We start from the raw sequence: 20,433 nt of genomic DNA on the forward strand, positions 1-20,433 counted from the left end.
CAAACGGAACTACTTTCGTAGTATTAGTGATTAAATTGTAGTGAACATAACGTGTAATCAATTCAACAATAAAAAAGTACTGGTTTAATTCAATGTCATTGCTTTTATTTTTGTATAAGTAGGTGGACCACCGCCCGTAGACATTAGTACTGTAAGATATATTAACCATTCCTTACATCGGCAATTCGCCACCGACCTTGGGAGCTAAGATGTTATGTATCTTGTGCCAGTTACACCAGCTCACTCACCCATCAAACCGGAACACAATGAGCTTGCACAAAAGCACCAAGTAAAAAGAGCGTCGCTGATCTATCGATGTGAGCCGAGCTCAACTAGAAAGAGGCGAAGGCCCGCGATGCGACTCACCTCACCCGAGCGCGCCCGCGGCCAGCGACGCGGCGACGACGAGCAGCGCGGTGGCCACGCCGCCCGCGCCCACGGCCGCGCCGCGCACCTCCTCCGCGCCCTCCTCGCCGAACGCCTCCGCTACAGATAACGTGTCTGTCAAACAGCCAACCGGTCAGCCCGTGCGAACCGGTGGGCTTCTAGACGGGCTTCGGGGTTTGGTTTTGGTTTTGGTTTCGATGTTTGATTTAAAAAGATAACAGATAGTATTACTTCTGTTTGACTTTTATATCGAAATTATCTTTATGCTTATGGATTCGAAATTTAATTTCTATCAATTTTTAAAAAAAAGAACACAGTACTCGTTGTGTTTATTAGAACTTTTTGTTAATAAAATAATAAGACAATTTAGTATAAATTTAACAGCTATTTTTTATTAAATTATTAAAAAAATACCTAAGAACATTAATGTGTATACAAGGGAATAGAGACTGGGATATTTAAAAGTATAATAGAGATTCTACGTGCAAGAAAATATTGTCTATTACCATAAACCATAGATATAGAAGCTACATAGCCCAATTGAGGTCTAGAATGCCCACCGACGCATGCATTATACATAAACAGTAAAATTAAATAAAACATATATAAAGAAAACACATATGTAACAAGAATAATTAAATATAAATAAATGAAAATATTTTTCGTATGCAATCTTACTGAAAACTTTTTAGATAACTCAGAAAACAAAACAATCATTGAAATACTTGTATTTAATTTACAAAGTAATAAATATGTAAATAAATATGTATGGATATATAAACACTACAAATAAATTTAAGATTAAAATAAATCAAACAAAGTCTTAACTTCGTTCGAATGAAATAAGAATCGATTATATAGAGGGCACCACTCAAACAAAAAAAAAATTTAATCGTAACCGATCCATAACCGCTTAGGAAGAATTCAATTGCATACACACGTAAAGTGTTATATATATGTATACAGATAATCCATATTATATATACATATTTGGTTACATAGGGATAAGAGTATTTCATCATTTATACATACATAAAAAAGGGTTAATTTAGTAGTAGGTAGTCAGCCTTTTAATAATATGTTAAAAGACTTAATAATTTTTTTGGAAGCAATAATTATACTCTTTACCCTACCATTATAAAACTAAATAAATAACTACGGACAGTACGAGAATAAAAAGTTTAAGCACATACCTAAGTCAGAGATCTCACCGTAGTTGAATGAATGGACAGAAAAAAAAAAGTAATGAGTGAACAAATTTCTAACTATTTTGTTGCTAACACGTGTTGGTGACAATAAGTTTGTAATTAACTCGACTAAAGCAAAAACAATGTTGTGTAATTGTTTATGAATTAAAAAATGTTAAAAGTATTTTCAAACACAGAAATTGTCTACGCATCATGAGACTCGACTTCCGGTTTCGTACGGATGCAATTTAATATTAATAAAATGATATGACACAAATATATTTTGAGACACTATAGCACTCATGATGTAGTTATACTATCAGTAAAAAAATAGAATAAGCTCATTAGTTCCGGAGATAGCCTCTTTATAAAATGAGTATAGGAATCAAAATCACCTTTGATTTCAAAGCTAATGATATTTTTAACAAGTTCTTTAAACTTTCAACTGTGCCATTCGTAGTAATATAGTGAGATCTCACTTCGTATCTCATTCGTTGAAATTTGGAAAATGACTTACAGTGATATCACATGCATATTTCTTTGACATTTCATTATCGTTTTTTGAAAGTGAATGAAAGAAGAGGGAACGTCTTATATTTAATAGTCTAACTTGAATGAAATAGAACGAATGAATGACAATGTGTGAATTCGGTTTTTTCATTTATTTATTTAGTTAAGTGTTAAATTCATGCAAATATACTCTTTAGTTATTAAATTAATTTAATTATTGAAATGCGCACTAAAGTAAGTAGTCATACCTGTTTGCGGTTATTGTATTAATAATATTGGAATTATAAACAGCATTAGTGATCATTTTAATTGTAAGCAAATATAGACTCTAAAGTAGTTAAATAAAGTCTAATTTCTTACCTCCATACTGGTCGAGAAGGGCCATAATAACGCCATTGGTCCAGCCGAAGCCAGTTTGTACCACGTATTCACCACCGCCGCCGTAACCGCCGAATATTGTTGCATCGTACTGTGGAAATGATTTATATTACAATTCGCTCCGAATTAATCGATAAATAATCCATCCAATTTACTTATATAATCTTTATGTTTGACGCTACTTTCCGATAGCTGAGCTTAATGCACCTCTCCTCTCGAGGTGATTAGGTTTATTTCATCCGCCTCGATGTTTTCCTTTACCACCGAGCACGAAATTAAATTTATAAACAAGCTAATCAGACGAAACCTTAGCGTTCGACCGTCATGTCCGCTCATAAAAAAAATCTGTATTTATATCTTAAAGGAGATTTAGGCTCCTAAGTAAAGGAGATTCAGTCGAGTAGTGGCAGTTCGACTCCTTCTGCTGACGCTACCGCTACGCTACCGCTACGCTACCGCTACGCTACCGCTACGCTACCGCTACGCTACCGCTACGCTACCGCTACGCTACCGCTACGCTACCGCTACGCTACCGCTACGCTACCGCTACGCTACCGCTACGCTACCGCTACGCTACCGCTCGAGCGCCGCCGGCCTCGGCGCGTACCTTCTCCAGCATGGCGGTCTTCTGGCGCCAGACCTCGTAGTTGGAGCGCACCCACTTGGCGGCGAGGTGCGCGGCGGCGCGCGCGGCCAGCGCCACGCCCGAGCGCGCCAGCCCCGACACCACCATGTCCTGCAGCGGCGGCCACGCGTTGGGGTAGTCCCACTGCTCGCCCGAGTGCTCGAACGTCGTGGGGATGCCGCCCTCGAAGATGTCCACCTGCGACAGAGACGCGCTCCTTATGCTCACTTGTACCGTCTGGAGCTGCATTTTTATCAACGTATTTAACTTTGTGTAACCCGATAATTACTTCTGAGACGAACTGTGTCAGAAGTAATCTTTACCTTAACTTTATCCAAGTAGTTGATGACTCGATTCACGTAGTAGTCCTTCCTCGCTTTGTCGTAGCTTCCGGTCCACAGAGGGGCGACGTTTGATGGGTAGAAGTAGTCTCTCCGTCTGCCTGATTCGAGACTGAAATCTAACCAAGCGCCGACGTCCTCGTGCCAAAGGACCTGAAAAATATAAATAATATATAAATATATTTAATACAAAGCTATAAATGGGGTTTCTATCAAGAACAACGACAAATTTTACTAGAAGAACTTTTGAAAATCAACAAATCAAAATAAATTTTGTACTAGTAGGTACTTTATACTAGCACTTTTGAATCGCTATTTTATAGAACTAATAAGTGAAACTACCGCCGATTCGGAATGTAAATTCTACCGAGAAAAACAGTTACATACAATTACAATATAAAACAAAGTCAATTTCCGCTGTCTATATATCAATATATTTGTTTATCGGATCTTGATTCGTTTTTTTTTTTTATAAATAGTCATTCAAGAAAAAAGTTTTAATGTATAATTTAATTTTAGAGGTTTCTAAGGTGAAGTCTTACATTGCATACACTGGCTAAACCCTACGAGATGGATCAAAATAATATACTACAGTATTTTACACCTTAAAAGGGTCTACAAACTTTTACGACAAATTATAGCTTATTTACGGAGCGATTTAAAAGCAATACAGCATTAATCCTTATCCAATTAGGTACCTTAAATATATTGAGCATTTCAAATAGACCAATACGGCTCTTTACAGCATGTAATTCAAATGAATATTTTCGAAGATTTTAAATGCATGGACATAGCTGTTTGTATGGTCTAATGACAAAAAAACTGTGAACGTTGTATATAAAGAAATTCTGTAGTATATTTATCAGCATTGCACCCGTGCGAAGCCGGGGCGGGTCTCTAGTATGTTATAATATATCCTGCCTGAAATTCAACAAGTATTAGCTCCACGCTTTTTTATGATCTAATTAATAAATTAGCTACAGATAATAACAATTTTTTATACAAAGATTTAACAATTAAAGTATTAATTAAATTAGTTTTCCTCTTAAATACCCTTTAAAAGGTATTTAGGAGGAAAACTAATTTGTTTTAACAAAATGTATATCTTCTCACCTTTTCAATAGCCTCCATTAGTCTAGCATGCATGTCTCTATAATATTGAGCTTTGTCAAAATTTTTCAATTTTTCATGAAATTCAGCCATCAGTTGAGCGTTCCAGCACAGTATTGCGTTTAGATCGACGGGAATAATTGATCGCGTTTTAAGGTTTGTCAGATTTCCTGTAACAAAACGAAGATACAGATTACTAGATGTATTATTTGGATAATTATCGTCGTACTCGATGTCCCTAATAAAACGCCACGATAGTTTGAAAACAACTGAACCGATTTTATTTTATTGATTCACTTAGTAGCTCAGTACATTCATTTCTTATCGGTTTAACTACGAATGATAACAGATAGCACTAGTCGTTATAAACAGTTATTTTATTATAATTATTTAACAGTCCCAAGGTGGCGTATTGACGCTGTAAGGGGGGGAGGGGGTTTAGTGACCACTTATCACCAGTCCATCTACTTGAAATAATAAAACAAATGTAAAATAATCTAAAATCTTCATAAATAGTAAATAATGATGTAATTAGGTAAATAAAAACCTTGACACAATGCAGTACCTTTGTTAGTGCCGTTAAGTATGAACCATCTCGACGAAAAGTCCCACCCGGATTCAGCAGCTGATTTTAACTCGGCGTATAATTCTTCCTTTTTGGCCTCGGTGTCGAAATGTCTGAAGAAAAAACGCTATTTAGAACACTTGAGGTAACTGTAAACTGCAGGGTTTTTCAAAACCTTTCTTTAGTATATAACAACGGAAATAGACTTCTACTAGTGGCTACATATAAGGCCGTAGTATCCCGAAATCCTGGACTCAAACATCATTTTACTTGGTGGTAGGGCTTCGTGCAAGCCCTCTGCGTAGGTACCACCTACTCATCATATATTCTACCGTCATTCAGCAATACTTATATAATACAATGTAACTACAGGCACAAGGGACATAACATCTTGGCTCCCAAGGTTGGTGGCGCATTGGCGTGATGTAAGGAATTGTTAATATTTCTTACAGCGTCAATTTCTATGGACGGTGGTGACCACTTATCATCAGGTACCCGCTTGCCCGTCCTATTACCCACCTATCTATTACATAAAATAAAAAAATATCAGGACGAGACGGTAAAAAGGTATTGGGTTATGGGTGTACTCTTCTGCCTTTAAAAGCGCGTAAAGCAGTTGGCCTGACCTGAATTATTTCCGGTGCGGTCAGATTTTCTGTCTCATTATCAGAGTGAGACATCATTATTAGAGATAAGCAAATGTTAGATTTCATATTGCATTCGATCTAAATTATATATCTACAGTTTGTAGTAAACTGTTCATTCATTACATATAATATCCTTTATAAATAATACAACACTATTCAAATTAATGACTTATCTATTATAATTTATTCTTAAATTCCTATAGCAACTTTTTTGCATTCAAAACTCCATTATTACGAAGCCATAACAAATACCACAACATAATTATTAAGATCGCGACTAATGGCCACTGCCATTGAATTGAATCATTTCAAAATAATCTATTAATCCTGTGATTGGAATGTGACGTCCATCCCGATAGAATCTATCCAATCAGAATGATGACTTTTTGTCATTACAATCAGGTCATTATACAATTTATCTCGTATTATGTATTTTCAACTGATTTCGATTTCGTCGAGTCTTGTAAAGTCTGGCAAACTACAGCGAAGATATTTCATCGATAATTATTCTATAAGCGACTAGAGTCAAAACAAACAAACCAGTGTAAATAGAATTATCCCCCCTTCCACCACCCCCAACACACACACCAACGCACACGCCAAATTTCTGAAATGTTCCTAATATATTTATTGTCCCTAACATGTACTCTAAGGCAATTATTTTTTTGTGAAAAAAGTTAGTATCGTCTAAGCCTTCCTTCTTATTCCATTTTTGTCAACATAATATAATGTAATATATTTTGGAGAGTGCAAAAAGCACGTTTGACCCGTGCGAATTACTCAGTGAGACGATTAATTACAAGAAACACACATCTTCACACACACACACACACACACAAACAAACAACATCATCTTGAAACAGTTACGTGAAATTACCTAGCGCAGTCAATATCTTCTTTGTAGCTCTCTGGTCTGGGTCCTTGTGATTGGTCGGTGTATCTTAATAATTTGTATCTGAAAGAAATAAGAGATTTGGTTAATGGCACCCATTACATAGGGGTTACATTACTTATACCCTTTTCTTATGATCAACATTGCACAGATTAAAAATATTATTAAAAAAAAAATCAGAAACGTATGCAGTACAGATAACCAAATATAAGTCTTGTCGCTTAGTAACCTTTCGGTTGTAAAAATGACGTAAGTAACCTTTTTGAAAGGTCTTAAATCGAAGATTCAAATTGCATTAGCCCTACTGAGTTTGGTTAAGGCTATTTGGATTTACGATTGGTCTCATGCCTAGTGAAGTTGTAAGGAAGCCTGCTTATGGCGTATTCTGTCACATAAACTCCACCACTCCACAGTATAATCCAATATTGCGGGAAATGTCAAGCTATTAAAGCGTTGGATAACTTAAAGATAATAATCTATAAAGCAGAGAATATTATACGGCAGAGAAGAGAACGGCTACAATGCGTGTTTTTGGAAGTATACGTGATAGATTTTGACACGTGCATGTTTCCTTACGATGTTTTTTTTACTGCTGAGCACGAGATGACTTAGAAACATATTTTTTGTTTTATTTAATAAAGAGTCGAACGGGCAAATGGGCTGCCTGATGGTAAGTGGTGATTACCAACATTAATGTCAACGTTGTGAGACATGTTAACCAATTCTCACATCGCCAATGCACTACCAACCTTGAGAACAATAAGCCCTTCAAGCCGGAACGCAACGATACCAAGTATTTCTGCTTGGTTATAGAAAATCTCATCAGTTCATGATTGCAAAAAGCCTTATTACCAACAAAACATGAAATGTTTGTGATATATGTTTGGGTTTTATGCGGCAATCTTCAATAAGTATTCATATGGACCATTTTGTTTCAGAGATATGTTAGTGAGTTTTAATTTTTAACTTACTTCTGTCCATCGTAATCCACCTCAATGGTATGGTTCTTCACCCAGAAGTCGTATTCACGGTCCAATGTTTCTATATGCTGTCTCAGAAACTCAATGTCACCAAAGTCATCCATTATTAATTTCACCATGGGAATTAGGAGAGGTGGTTGAGATCTGTAAAAAAGAACATTTTTTAAGAATAATAAAAAAAATAGGTAATAACAAAATAAGACAAATATTTATATAAGATTTTAAATTAACATGATTATTTTTATTACTAACAGTATTTAAAACGGGATATTTACTATGTTTTTTATTTTTATTTGTTGGAGCTCGATATTTCGACATTATCTACGAATGTCTTGTTCACGAGACAGTTCGTTTTAAATACTGTTAGTAAATATTTATATATTTTATAATAAAAAAAAAAACCAGCCAAGTGCTAGTCGGACTCGCGCACGAAGGGTTCCGTACCATTGACTAGGTAAACAACAGTAACATTTATTAATATCGATCAAAACGATAGTTAGTTTTATGTGGTTAGTTATCGAAGTATTCACACTGACAAGTGAGAGTCACACTTTATAAAATCAAATTATTTTTATTAAAATTGAATTTTAGAAGTGTTTTTGATATGTGAGCTTCGTATTGTGGATTCAAAAAAAGGAGAACCGGCAAGTAGCTCAAAAAGTCAACTCTTTTTAAAAGAAACATTTTGCTCACTTAATTCGTAAGGCAATATGAATATACATATTTAAGTTTTTTCTAACCTCATTAAATAGTAAATTCTTCCTCCATTGGGTATGAAGCCGAATCTGTCGACTATGTTCAAAAAGTTAACGACCATCCCCTTGGCGGTGGTGCGCATTTCAGATAACAACAAACCCTTGATAATCCAGTACGAGTCCCAGTAGTAGAATTCACGGAAACGACCACCTGTAATTCAAATACGATAAATGATATTAAAAAAATACTCATGTTAATGTTTTTAATTTATGGACCATTAGAAGTGATGAACACATTAATTTTCTATAGTTTTTTAAAATTCAGTTGTTATATTTGAGCTATATTTACTTATAAATTAAATTAAATGGCAAGATTTACTTGGAATCAATACAACGTCGAAAAGAATAATTTTGGACATACTATTCATTTATGGACATATATTTTAAGAATGATGATCTCCTAGCGTCCTTCTTCTAAGGCCGGCATTCTTAAGAGAGACTGAAACTGCACAAGAGAACTCTCTATCCCATACTCTCATAATATTGTGAGACTGCAGATTCGATTCGAAAAGAGAGTTTAGGTTTATAAGAATTGACAATCGACTGAAAACTTGTCTAAGAATTTCAACACATTCTTAAAAATTTCCTACTAGAGGTTTGGTCTTAAGACTGAGGGGTCTGATTACTCTAGTTTCAAAAAAGCAGATCAGATCAGATCAGAAATTATGCCAATTCAAGGGAATTTATTAGTTTGCATTAAAGATTAGTCACATTGAACCTCCTGTGGATAACTTAAACTATTATTTAATTATACTCACCAGGAACAATCACAGGGTTATCAACATATATGATTGAATACAGTTCTTGATTCTGTTTGACCTCATCCTTCATCTTCCTGCCGAGTTGTAGCCAAAGTCGGTTTAGGTCTGTTGCCCATTGGTGGAAGTGAGGGTCTTTGATCCTTTGAAGAAATGCTGTGAAACCAAAAATATGACATTAGTGGTATTCTACATATTATTAATGTTACATAGGTTGCTCCTGCTCCATCATTGGTGTCATGTAAGGAATGGTTATTATTCCTTACAGCGTCAATGTCAATGGGCGGTGGTGACCACTTACCATCAGGTTGCTCATTTACCCGTCCGCCTACCTATTACATAAAAATGGGGCACCCAAAGGTACGTGATCACTGTGCTTATAGACATTGGCGCCGTAAGAAATTAATCCATTCCTTACATTGCCAATGCGTCACCAAGCATGGGAACTAAGATGTTATGTCCCTTGTTACTGTAGTTAAACTACCTCACTTATCTTTCAATCCGGAATACAACAATACCAAGTATTGCTACACCGAGAAAAATGTTAGCATTCAGGAAGTCAGAATAAAGTTGAGAGCATCTGAGGACTATCTAAATTTCTTATAATAATTTACAAATAACTGATGATGTAATAATGTCAGGAGGACACCTAACGGATTTAAGTAGTTTTTAATACCGGTCAACTGCTCAAGTCATATTACAGTGCACAGATTTGTACGTAAACTACATAAAACTGTTGGTCCTGCGTCCAAAATCTCCTTAAACGTATCGTAATGCCATCTCATCGAATGATGAGTGAGGAAATAGTAAGTGCATCCTTGTTTGTGTACACTTTTCCACAATAATATCTTCTGGGCAAATGACCAGTCCTTGAAATTTACCGTTATTACCGTTAGGACTATTTTATCAATGAATTAATCAAGTACTTTCGAAATTGTACAAATTCTATTCTATATTTGAAATGGCTTGTATATTTGATAGTGATTCCGCCTTACCGGGATTGTCTTTCCAATCTGTAGGTCGCCATTCTTCGAATTCAGAACCTTCAGGGTCGAAATTTTGATTAACAAACTCCTGGATATCAGCCTTCGTTGGTCTGGAACCTGTCCTGGATGAATAACGTATTATATAATAAACTTACTTTTATCAAAATGACATGCAATCAGAACATGCAACGTTGCTACATAACAATGATTTCAAAGTGCAATATTGGTATTCATATTACGACCTCCATGGTCGAGTAGTGTGTACACCGGTTTTCATGAGTACACCACTCCGAGGTCTCGGGTTCGAATCCAGGCCGAATCGATGTAGATAAAGTTCATTAGTTTTCTATGTTGTCTTGGGTTTGGGTGTTTGTGGTACCGTTGTTACTTCTGATATTCCACAACACAAGTGCTTTAGCAACTTACATTGGAATCAGATTAATGTTGTGATGTTGTCCAATATTTATTATATATTAAATTTAAATATACATGCAGCTATGGCATTCAATGGTTTGGTAATGTGAATTGACCACTTGTTGGTAAGTAGTTCATAGACAATACCATGACAAGAAGTTTAAGCTTTTTAAGCCGTTAACGCTGTGCTAATCTAAGATATTACATCACTTGTACCTGTAATTTCTATATTATTATTGAGCTAATTATTTAAAAGTGCCCACGATAATATGACTTTTTTCATCTTATGTATTATTTTATCTTTATTCATGTTACGTCGTAATACAGACACGTTATCAAAGCCGGTCTATAAATAGTACCATAGAAAATCAGCGTCGGGTTTTGGAATTCACACGATTATAGTAAAACCTTTTTTCTCTTTATTGTTTTATTTTTAAGTAATAAACTGAGTTTTCCTTATTCTTAGCCATTTTTTTTAAGCTGACACTAGACCGAATATGTGTAACAGCTCTTTTGGATATCAAAATGCTAATTTGTATTGCGGCAGTGAATTATGATTGAACGTATCATTGGAATTTAAGGGCCATGAAGTGAAGTGAAATGAAGGAATTTAAGGTTTGAAGTGCTTTTCTGGATAAAGGGTTCACAATCAGGAGTGTAGCACCAAAATAATTAGTTAACTCGTTTCAATTGTTAGTGGAGCCAAGTGATTACCTGGTCATCATCTGATTAAAATGTTCCAATGTGATATTGGGCGACAGCTTCATTTTCATATCTACGAAGGTCTTGGAGTCGTTGTACAGGCCAGCCATCTGGACCGTGTCTAGGAGGGGGCCATGGCAGAATATCGTACTGAAAAGAAGACATGTCTAGTTAATACTTAGTAAAACAATAATTTTATCTCTTAATTAATACTGATTATTATAGATTAAATAAGAGCCGAGATGGCCCAGTGAATAGAACGCGTGCATCTTAACCGATGATTTCGGGTTCAAACCCAGACAGGCACCACTGAATTTTCATGTGCTTAATTTGTGTTTATAATTCATTTCGTTCTCGGCGGTGAAGGACGAAACGAAATTCTGCCACACGTGTATTCCGCCAACCTGCATTGGAGCAGCGTGGTGGAATATGCTTCAAACCTTCTCCTCAAAGGGAGAGGAGGCCTTAGCCGAGCAGTGGGAATTTTACAGGCTGCTAATGTATGTATGTAATAGATTAAATAAATATAGACACAACGTACATACTATATGTAAAGTCTCAGTAAAACTACTCCAATAAAAATGTTTAATTTCTGTCACGTGTATTAATTATCACTCGCTGTTATTTACTAGACTGTCCATAAATAGCGTTCGCAAAATGGAAATCCCATTTTAGGAAGAATTAGGAAGAGACTATTGTACCGTGCTTTGTATGTACCCATTGGACGGCCAAACTGACGCGACATTTGATGTACATTTTAAACTTAATAATTATATGTTATTAAAGATTTAATTTGTTTACAATATATATTTATGTATGTCGTATTATTATTAATTTAAAAGCTAATGTTATTAATATTAGTATACTTAAATTCAACCGATATTTATTCTATTATACTATTCCTTTTGTATTAACTTTACGATACAGTAGCGGTTTGTTCGCAATAGTGGATCGCAATAAAATCGGTTGTAAACAAGTAAAACTCCGCTAGGCTGTTTTTAAATATGAATTAGCTTCATAATCTGTTTATTGATACACTGTCTTCGTTGTACAGTTAAACAGACTTTGTATAAACAAGAAGAGATTATTCTATCTCCATTATTTGGAGTCAGTTAACTGCCTTTATTTAATTTTAAAGTATTAATTTTTTAATTATTATTTATATTGAATTCCATCCTAAGATTCACAAAAACATTGTCACTCTATCCACTATGTTTTTGAATGTTGTGTTTTCCTTTAAAAGTTTATGTATGTGCTTTGCAAACAAATTTCTCATTAAATAGATAAATTAACTTTATGATTTTAACTATATTTTCTATCGTACTCACTGCTTACAGTTTATAACAAATATTTATTTAACATTCAAAATTATTCAATTGGCTAATTAATAATTGAATATTTAATTGAACAGTTTTGTTATAGAAACAGCCAATCCGTTTCTGTGGTCTATTCCAATGGCAGGATGAGCAAAGTTAAACAAGCCTTAGATTTACATATTCAATGCGATTACTAACATTATGCAATATGATCTTGATTAATAAATCTTCATTTACATTAAGACAATATTCCAATTTACTAATTATATCCAGTTTTGTTTTACTTCAAAAAATCTGATATTCGATGTAACTACAGTACAACAGTAATAGCCTTTAAATTTCCCACTGCTGGGCTAAGGTCTCCTCTCCCTTTGAGGAGAAGATTTGGATCATGGTACTTGCCTGGGTTTCAACCCACAATCATCGGTTAGGATGCACGCGTTCTAACCACTGGGCCATGACCATCTCGGTTCTAGATCATCACAAAATGTAAGTTTTGCACGACACCACAATAATCTGCATAATGTTTAGATCTCGACCAATGATGTCACGTCAATTCAAGGTTAACGCTGTTTATTAATCTTTACTCCCCTTGCCATTGAAATTGACTAAAGATACATTTTCCTATAATTATCACATTGAAAAAGAAAAAAATATATATTTATTGATTTTTTGTACTTAATTTGAGTTATCACTACTTAAACTTTATTTTTAATTCCCATTATTATGAACCTTAATTTTCACCTTGTCTATTTTATTATGAAATCAAGACAGCGATAGTATCCATGTGCTTCACAGTCGAGTCATAACCGGTTCTATCTGGATTCCTTTACACGGATCACATGTTGGCTAGCATGTCAGAAAAGTTTAATATATGCAAAGTATTATGATCTTTAGTTTAACGTAATAGTAATTGTAATTGTATCAACTATTGTGTTTGAAATGCAGGGCTGTTTACTGTTTTCCGATTTGCATTGATTATTATAATTTAAATTTGTTTGAGAATAATTATTGTATATGAGATTGCGTAATGACTATGCTAATATTTTATTTCATATAACTATGATGACGAAAACATACGTGTGGTAAATAATATAACTGTGAGTTTGGAGGATTTTCTTTACAATGTTTTAGTAGTAACGTACCGAATGGATACATACATACATATTTTGATAATTATGTCCACCTGACCGATTTCGGATACGGACATTTTCAGAAGTGACTTCTGCACGGGGACGTATTATAGCGTTATATTTTATATGAAAACACAAATTCATCCAGCATTATCTTAATCTCACTCGATAGGACTGGAAAGAATTCAGGTGCAGGACAAGCTTTAAATGTTTCCCGAGGTATGGGAATGTGAACGCTGCCAAACTTCTCCGAGCTGGTATGAGAACCTAGGGCCTCGAGTCCTACAACCTTATAATCTTGCCACTAGACTGACGCTAGTATGATATACATAGGAAAAGAAAATCTAGTTTTATTTTCGCTGAGCCGAGCGCTTTACCGATCTACTTGGTACATGATTACGCATATGTGTATACGAGAAACGAAAACAGGGTTCCGTATAATATACACATATATTTATATACTTTTATTATTATATGAAAATCAATAAAGAAAGACCACAGTGGCGTGCATTTGGAGAGGCCTATGTCCAGCAGTGGACGAATGTGGGCTGATAATGATGGTGATGATGAAAATCATTGTAATATATGAAATTACATCCCTTTGAGTTTCTTTCGCCGATTCTTCTGAAGTCTGAGGTGTTTATTTCCGAACCGGTGGTAGATTTACGACTATCAATAAGCAAGTGTAACGTATATTGAATCAAGATTCTTTAAACTAACAAGAGTATCGTCGTCATTTTAATATAGTTATTAGTAGTGCGATAATTGTCGAGTGTTGTCGAGTCTTGCCGAATGTTCCCGAATATCGAATAAGAACCGAGAGCTCATCCCGATTGTAATGAATACAATGTAATCATTATTTATATACTTCATTGTACAAATAAATCTAATTACAAAAGTAGGGCTTAAGTGTGGTCAACGTAAAATTTCAATGTCGAATCGATTTGAGTGCAACGTTTATGTGTAACGTTTCTGACACAAAGCGTTGCACTAGTTATAATTTAGTTATTCGAAAATAACCTCTATTTTTTTGGTCTTATGGCTATTGGCTTTGACAACCCTAATAAATCATATTATGATTTAATTGGAGGTACTATTACGACATACAAACGGACAAGGCCACGTGCCTTCCGGTATAATCTCGACTGCATTCAGCTTTGTTTTTAAATAAAACATTTTTTATCTACAATTTTGCATTAATGTTCTTTTTACATAATATATAGAAATTACATCCGTTTTTACATCCTATATGTAGCGTATCTATGCGTATATGTATAGTATGGATAGTTTGTTGTTTGTGACGTAGCTATCATAGTGCAATGCGGTGCACTGGGGCCCTAAGGTAAGTGAGGCCTCTAGGGGCAACATTTTCAAGATAAAACAATGACTTATTTATTGAATAGATTACCAAATGATTATTTTATGTAAATCATTCAAATTAATAAATTTATTTTAAAAGGAACAACACTAGTAGAAGAAGAATTAAAAAGGATCATCTGCAATAGACATTCGTCATATCTTCCGAAGCGGTCTTCTCGCACTGTCACAAAAAAAAAATAGAATGTTAATAAAGAGGTCCATTTCTTCTCAATGCAGCACCGCGCCTCTTTATACCCTTAGTTACACTGTCCAGTCCAGTTACGGTCCGAAATTGAAAAAACTTTATACATTAGATAGCTTAATTTTATTAATCCATAAGAAGAACTTTTTGGAAGCCCTAATTGAAATGACTACTCAGTAAATATGACATGGAATTTATAGCAGAAAACGAAGTGCATTTCGGTAAAGGTTTTTGGTATATAAAATATTCGTATATAAGTACCGTTGCCATGATGTCCTTGGAACACCTAAATTGGAAAGTAGCTGCGCTTAACATTTTTGAACCTACGTTCGCTGAACAGAACACCTGAATCTTGACCGATCATTGTGGGGTATCCTAAACGCCAATAAATCTTCATGTGCTTTTTGGTTAAGTTTTATTTGAAGGAAAACATCTTGAGAAAACTTGCATGTGTTTGATAATCTGTAACTTGTGTGTTTAATGTTTCGTTGTAGGATAGCCTCTCCGTTTGAGGAGAAAGTTACAGCACGCTGCTCTATGCGGATGAGCGTAAAGGGAGGAATGGGAAGAGGACGACCTAAGGAAACATGGATGGAGTGTGTAAGGAGGGATTTGAGAGAGATTAATGATAAAGGAGAATGGAAAGAAAAGACATGCTCCGATCACAAATAGATTGGAACACTGGCAGGGAAAAGATGGAGCTGCTCTTTGCGGATACCTTAATTTATCAAATATTCCATCACATGTATGTATATGATACAAGAAATAAGCTCAAAATCTTTCTAATTATCTGGTAAGAGACCGTCGGGTAAAAATAGCTTGAATTGGCTTGGGTAAAATGAGGGCTTACACACAAAAATATATATTATACAATTGGTTTAAGGGACGTCAATGCACGCAGTCGACATTATTTTCTACATCCTCAACAGTCTTCATAATTCATCCAATTTAATAACTCTAATTAATATATATATATACACTTAAACCTTCCTAACCAATTCGTCCATTATTAAAAGCCGTATGGAAATGTGTGTTTAGAGTTCCGTACCCAAAGGGTAAAACGAACCCTATTACTAAGACTCGGCTGTCCGTCCGTCTGTCATCAGGCTGTATCTCATGAACCGTGATAGTAACACACTTGAAATTTTCACAGATGATGTATTTCTGTTGCCGCTATAACAACAGATACTAAAATACAAAATAAAATATTTAAGGCAGCTCCATACAACAGACATGATTTTTTTACCGTTTTTATAGATAATGGTACGGAACCCTTTGTATGCGAGTCCTACTCGCACTTGGCCGGTTTTTTCACAAACAGACAGATGGGGAGCGACTTTGATTTATAATTAAAGCGATTCCTGGCGACCGATATGTCTTCATTTAAACCTCAATGTCAATTGTTCGCATATAGCGGCGAAATGAGTTCAAGTAGCAATTATTCAGATCGAATCAAGGACATGAGATGAATTTACGATTGCCAAATTTAAATAAATATAATTACTTTGCTAATAACGAAATTTGACGAACATTTCTTACAGTTTAGTTAGTTCACCTTGATTGAAATGTGTTTTTTTATATTCAAAGTTTATATTACTTCCTTTATAATAAAAATCATGGTATAGGTATAGGATGAGCAAATGGGCCACCTATGGTAAATGTACACCACCACCCATAGACAATGGCGCTGTAAGAAATATTAACCATTCCTTACATCGCCAATGCGCCACCAACCTTGGAAACTAAGATATTATGTCCTTTGTGCCTCCAAACCGGAACACAACAATACTGAGTACTGTTGTTTGGCGGTAGAATATCTGATGAGTGGTACCTACCCAGGGGCTTGCACAAAGACCTACTACCAAGTAGTATATATGAAGTTTACGCTCGTCACGTAAACAGTTTAAATTAAAGCAGGTGAACTCCGACACGGGGTTACTAATAAAATGTCTACTAATATTATAAAAGCGAAAGTAACTCTGTCTGTTACGCTATCACGACCAAAATATTGAACCGAATTTGATGAAATTTAGTATAGAGCAAGTTTGAACCCCAAACAAGGGCATAGGCTACTTTTATATACCTAATACCAACCCCCCAAATACGAGGGCAAAACCGTCGAAAACTAGTATTATATTAAAACTCTCAGAAAGGCGCATTGTCTGGTATTCGTTTTATTATGTTGGTTTAATAAATTTACAGTAAGACGTTAAAAAAAGTCTCATTTATTTTATATATTATACATAGTTACATATTTATTAAAACCGTGTGTGCCGTTTCAATGTCACGTCCGTATAGTGACTTATAACGTTCCATATTTCGTCCGGGGTTCCATTAGCAGCCTGTAAATTTCCCACTGCTAGGCTAAGGCCTCCTCTCCCTTTGAGGAGGTTTGGAGCATATTCCAACACGCTGACGCAGCGGATTGGAGGAATACACATGTGGCAGAATTTCGTTGAAATTAGACACATGCAGGTTTCCTCACGATGTTTTATAAACACAAATTAAGCATATGAAAATTCAATGGTGCCTGCCTGGGTTTGAACCCGTAATCATCGGTTAAAATGCACGCGTTCTAACCACTGGGTTCTTCCTGGGTAGGTTATAGTTAAGCTGGCAATGGTACTTCTCTCTCTAGTCGTATTGGATAACGATATTAAGGGAATCGAGTTTACCTGTGTTTGTACTCATCTGTGGTCTATAATATACCCTAGATCGAATACAGGAATATAAGCTAATAGCTGAAATTTACCAACTCTAACTATAGCATCGTAATGCCATTTTCAAAAATCGTAATGCCATTTTACCTCTCAAGGGGTGAATTAAAAAAAGTAATCTATATCCCTCCCCGGTAACAAACTACCTCTATGGCAAATTTCATCATAATTTCGTAGTTATCATATTAGTATAGATTAATATAACCAGTATAAGCCCCTGTATGAGGTGATCCCCTCCCCTTGCACGCGGTGTTAAGGATTAAAAAGTAACATAATTTTGTGCCATTTCAGACTACAATTTAAGTCTGTGCCAAATTTCATTCGGATCCATTAAGATGTTCAGTGATTGAGTAACGAACATACATCTACAATTTCGCACTAATAATATCAGTAACACACACACATATAATGTATAAAGTTAAATTGTAATTCGGTAAATCTTTAAACAAATGACAATTAAATTCTTAGTTTAAAGGCTTTTAGTTGTGCCGACAGGGCACAGATTATTTCGCCAATGTCACATAGGATGGAGAAGACACGAAAGAGATTGATCGGTACGGTTGAGGAAACAACAAATGACATAATGTCCGGTTCACACTTGCTTTGATTTGACGTATTTACTTTTGTTTTGTCATTATTGTCTTCAGTATTAATAAATAGTTTACCTTAAAATATATATATATATATATATATTTATATATATATATATAACTAAATAACTCACCTTTCACACGTGGGGGGCAAGTGCCTCCTGTCCGCCACGACAACTTTCAACAAAACTAAAAGTACACTTAACACAATCATTGTCAATATGGCACTTAGCTACTTATAACTAATATCACTGTATTTGAATAAATAGAGGAACTATTATAATATCACTTTGAGTTTGTGTCACTTTGGTTTTTTACGTGTTTTACGTGTTCAGGTAATTGCAGAGGATTTTGAACGGCTTGCTCCTGAAGGGTAGGTAGGTCATTCTGGGCGGTATTTTCGTGTTTGAAAAACTTCGTTAGGAGAACATGTGCCCGATTCTGTAACAAATATATATTTTATTAGTATCATATGAACAACATTTATAATAAAACTTGACGAAATATATAATAAATACTTAAATAAAAATAAAAAGCCTTTTATTTCTTGCTTCACAGTACAGATTTACAGTTAAGAAACAGTGTGCATGCATTTTTTTTTCTGTATACTTTATTGTTGCAAGAACCCTCTCGACGGAAGGCAAAGGCCTCCTCCAGAGATGACCATTGTTCTCTGGATTTTCGCATCCAGTGAGGACCAACTATATAATCTACGCTAATATTATAAATGCGAAAGTAACTCTTTCACGGCCAAACTCTAATTAAATTTTGAAAAAAGGAAAATTAATGTCGTTTTTTTTCTTTAAATTATTGGACATGACATCTTGGATTATGTGATACGCTGCTGCAGCTGCATGATAGTTTAAATCTATGGGACAGCATCAATTTGTCTCTCTGTTCTCATTTAATTAATAAACTATTATGATGGATAAATTGTACTATTTCTGTCAATTTTCTTTTTTTTTTGTATTCGCCATGTCTAACTTAACATAATCTGTGGTGCACAAATTGGCGCAAATCAACAAATTTAATTCGCGCCAAATCCTGTGATATCATCATATGATTATCACATTTGGAAAAGTATTACTAATTCAGCGCCTCATTATTTATGGTAGGGCTGTCCAAAACACGGCTCGCAGCTTATATTTATGCAGCCCGCAACGTGTTTTTGATTTACCGCACCAATATTACACAGAGATGGATGGATTTTCAAGGATGCTTATTTGACCACCCGAAGTATTATTGGTACAAACCCGCTTCATATTATTAATTCGACGTTTCAAATTAAATTATGATTCTTTTGCACTTCTAATTATAACGTCTAACAGTTCAACACATTGGAGTTTTATTTGTGGAATTTTACAATTAGCTTACAACTAATTAAGGCTAACATAAGGCTTTTTTATTTTGAAACGGTTACAAGTGGCTTTTCAGCATTTCAGGATAAGCCATTGTCACTGTTAGAAAACAGATCCAAAAAACAACTCGGTGACAGGACTTTGTGCATGACCGTATGGGTAGCATTCACTTAACGAACAGCAATTTAGTATTGTTGGGTTCCAGTTTGAAGGGTGAGACGGTGCAGCTAAAGGTTGGTGGGACATCGCTGATGAAAGGATCAATATTTCTAACAGTACCAATGTCTATGGAAAGGGGTAACTGCCATCAAGTGGTCCACTTGGCAGTCTGCCTACCCATTTTGAAATATCAAACCTACTTATCATCTAATAAGCAAATAACACACATCATACCATCCGATGAACTAATTACAGTTAATTTTACCTACGCTAAGAATTCTATAATTATGTCCGACCTTCATGAGTTACAATCGAAGTAGGTAATTTAAAAAATATAATTCCTACTCATATGATTTAAGCTA

The 20,433-nt window shown here is 35.1% G+C and overlaps 1 protein-coding gene across 4 annotated transcripts in view; it reads right to left on the bottom strand.

Annotated features, from left to right (window-relative positions):
• LOC125073811 (trehalase-like) overlaps positions 1-20,433 on the bottom strand; it is a 67,334-nt gene that overhangs the window by 10,634 nt on the left and 36,267 nt on the right. For 2 of the 4 annotated variants that reach the window (XM_047684874.1, XM_047684875.1), the window contains exons 2-14: positions 18,689-18,995; positions 11,250-11,387; positions 10,131-10,243; positions 9,136-9,291; positions 8,363-8,528; positions 7,614-7,766; positions 6,628-6,705; positions 5,104-5,216; positions 4,542-4,708; positions 3,411-3,581; positions 3,070-3,285; positions 2,445-2,553; positions 372-501 (exon numbers count right to left, since the gene is read on the bottom strand). In XM_047684874.1, coding sequence (XP_047540830.1) covers positions 372-501; positions 2,445-2,553; positions 3,070-3,285; positions 3,411-3,581; positions 4,542-4,708; positions 5,104-5,216; positions 6,628-6,705; positions 7,614-7,766; positions 8,363-8,528; positions 9,136-9,291; positions 10,131-10,243; positions 11,250-11,387; positions 18,689-18,768 — 1,790 coding nt within the window. In that variant the 5' untranslated portion in view covers positions 18,769-18,995. Of the gene's footprint in view, positions 1-366; positions 502-2,444; positions 2,554-3,069; positions 3,286-3,410; positions 3,582-4,541; positions 4,709-5,103; positions 5,217-6,627; positions 6,706-7,613; positions 7,767-8,362; positions 8,529-9,135; positions 9,292-10,130; positions 10,244-11,249; positions 11,388-18,688; positions 18,996-20,433 lie in introns of all 4 variants that reach the window. The other 2 variants (XM_047684876.1, XM_047684877.1) reach the window with 2 other exon arrangements.

Source organism: Vanessa atalanta, chromosome 25 (genome assembly GCF_905147765.1).
Source record: "Vanessa atalanta chromosome 25, ilVanAtal1.2, whole genome shotgun sequence".
NCBI lineage: Eukaryota > Metazoa > Arthropoda > Insecta > Lepidoptera > Nymphalidae > Vanessa > Vanessa atalanta.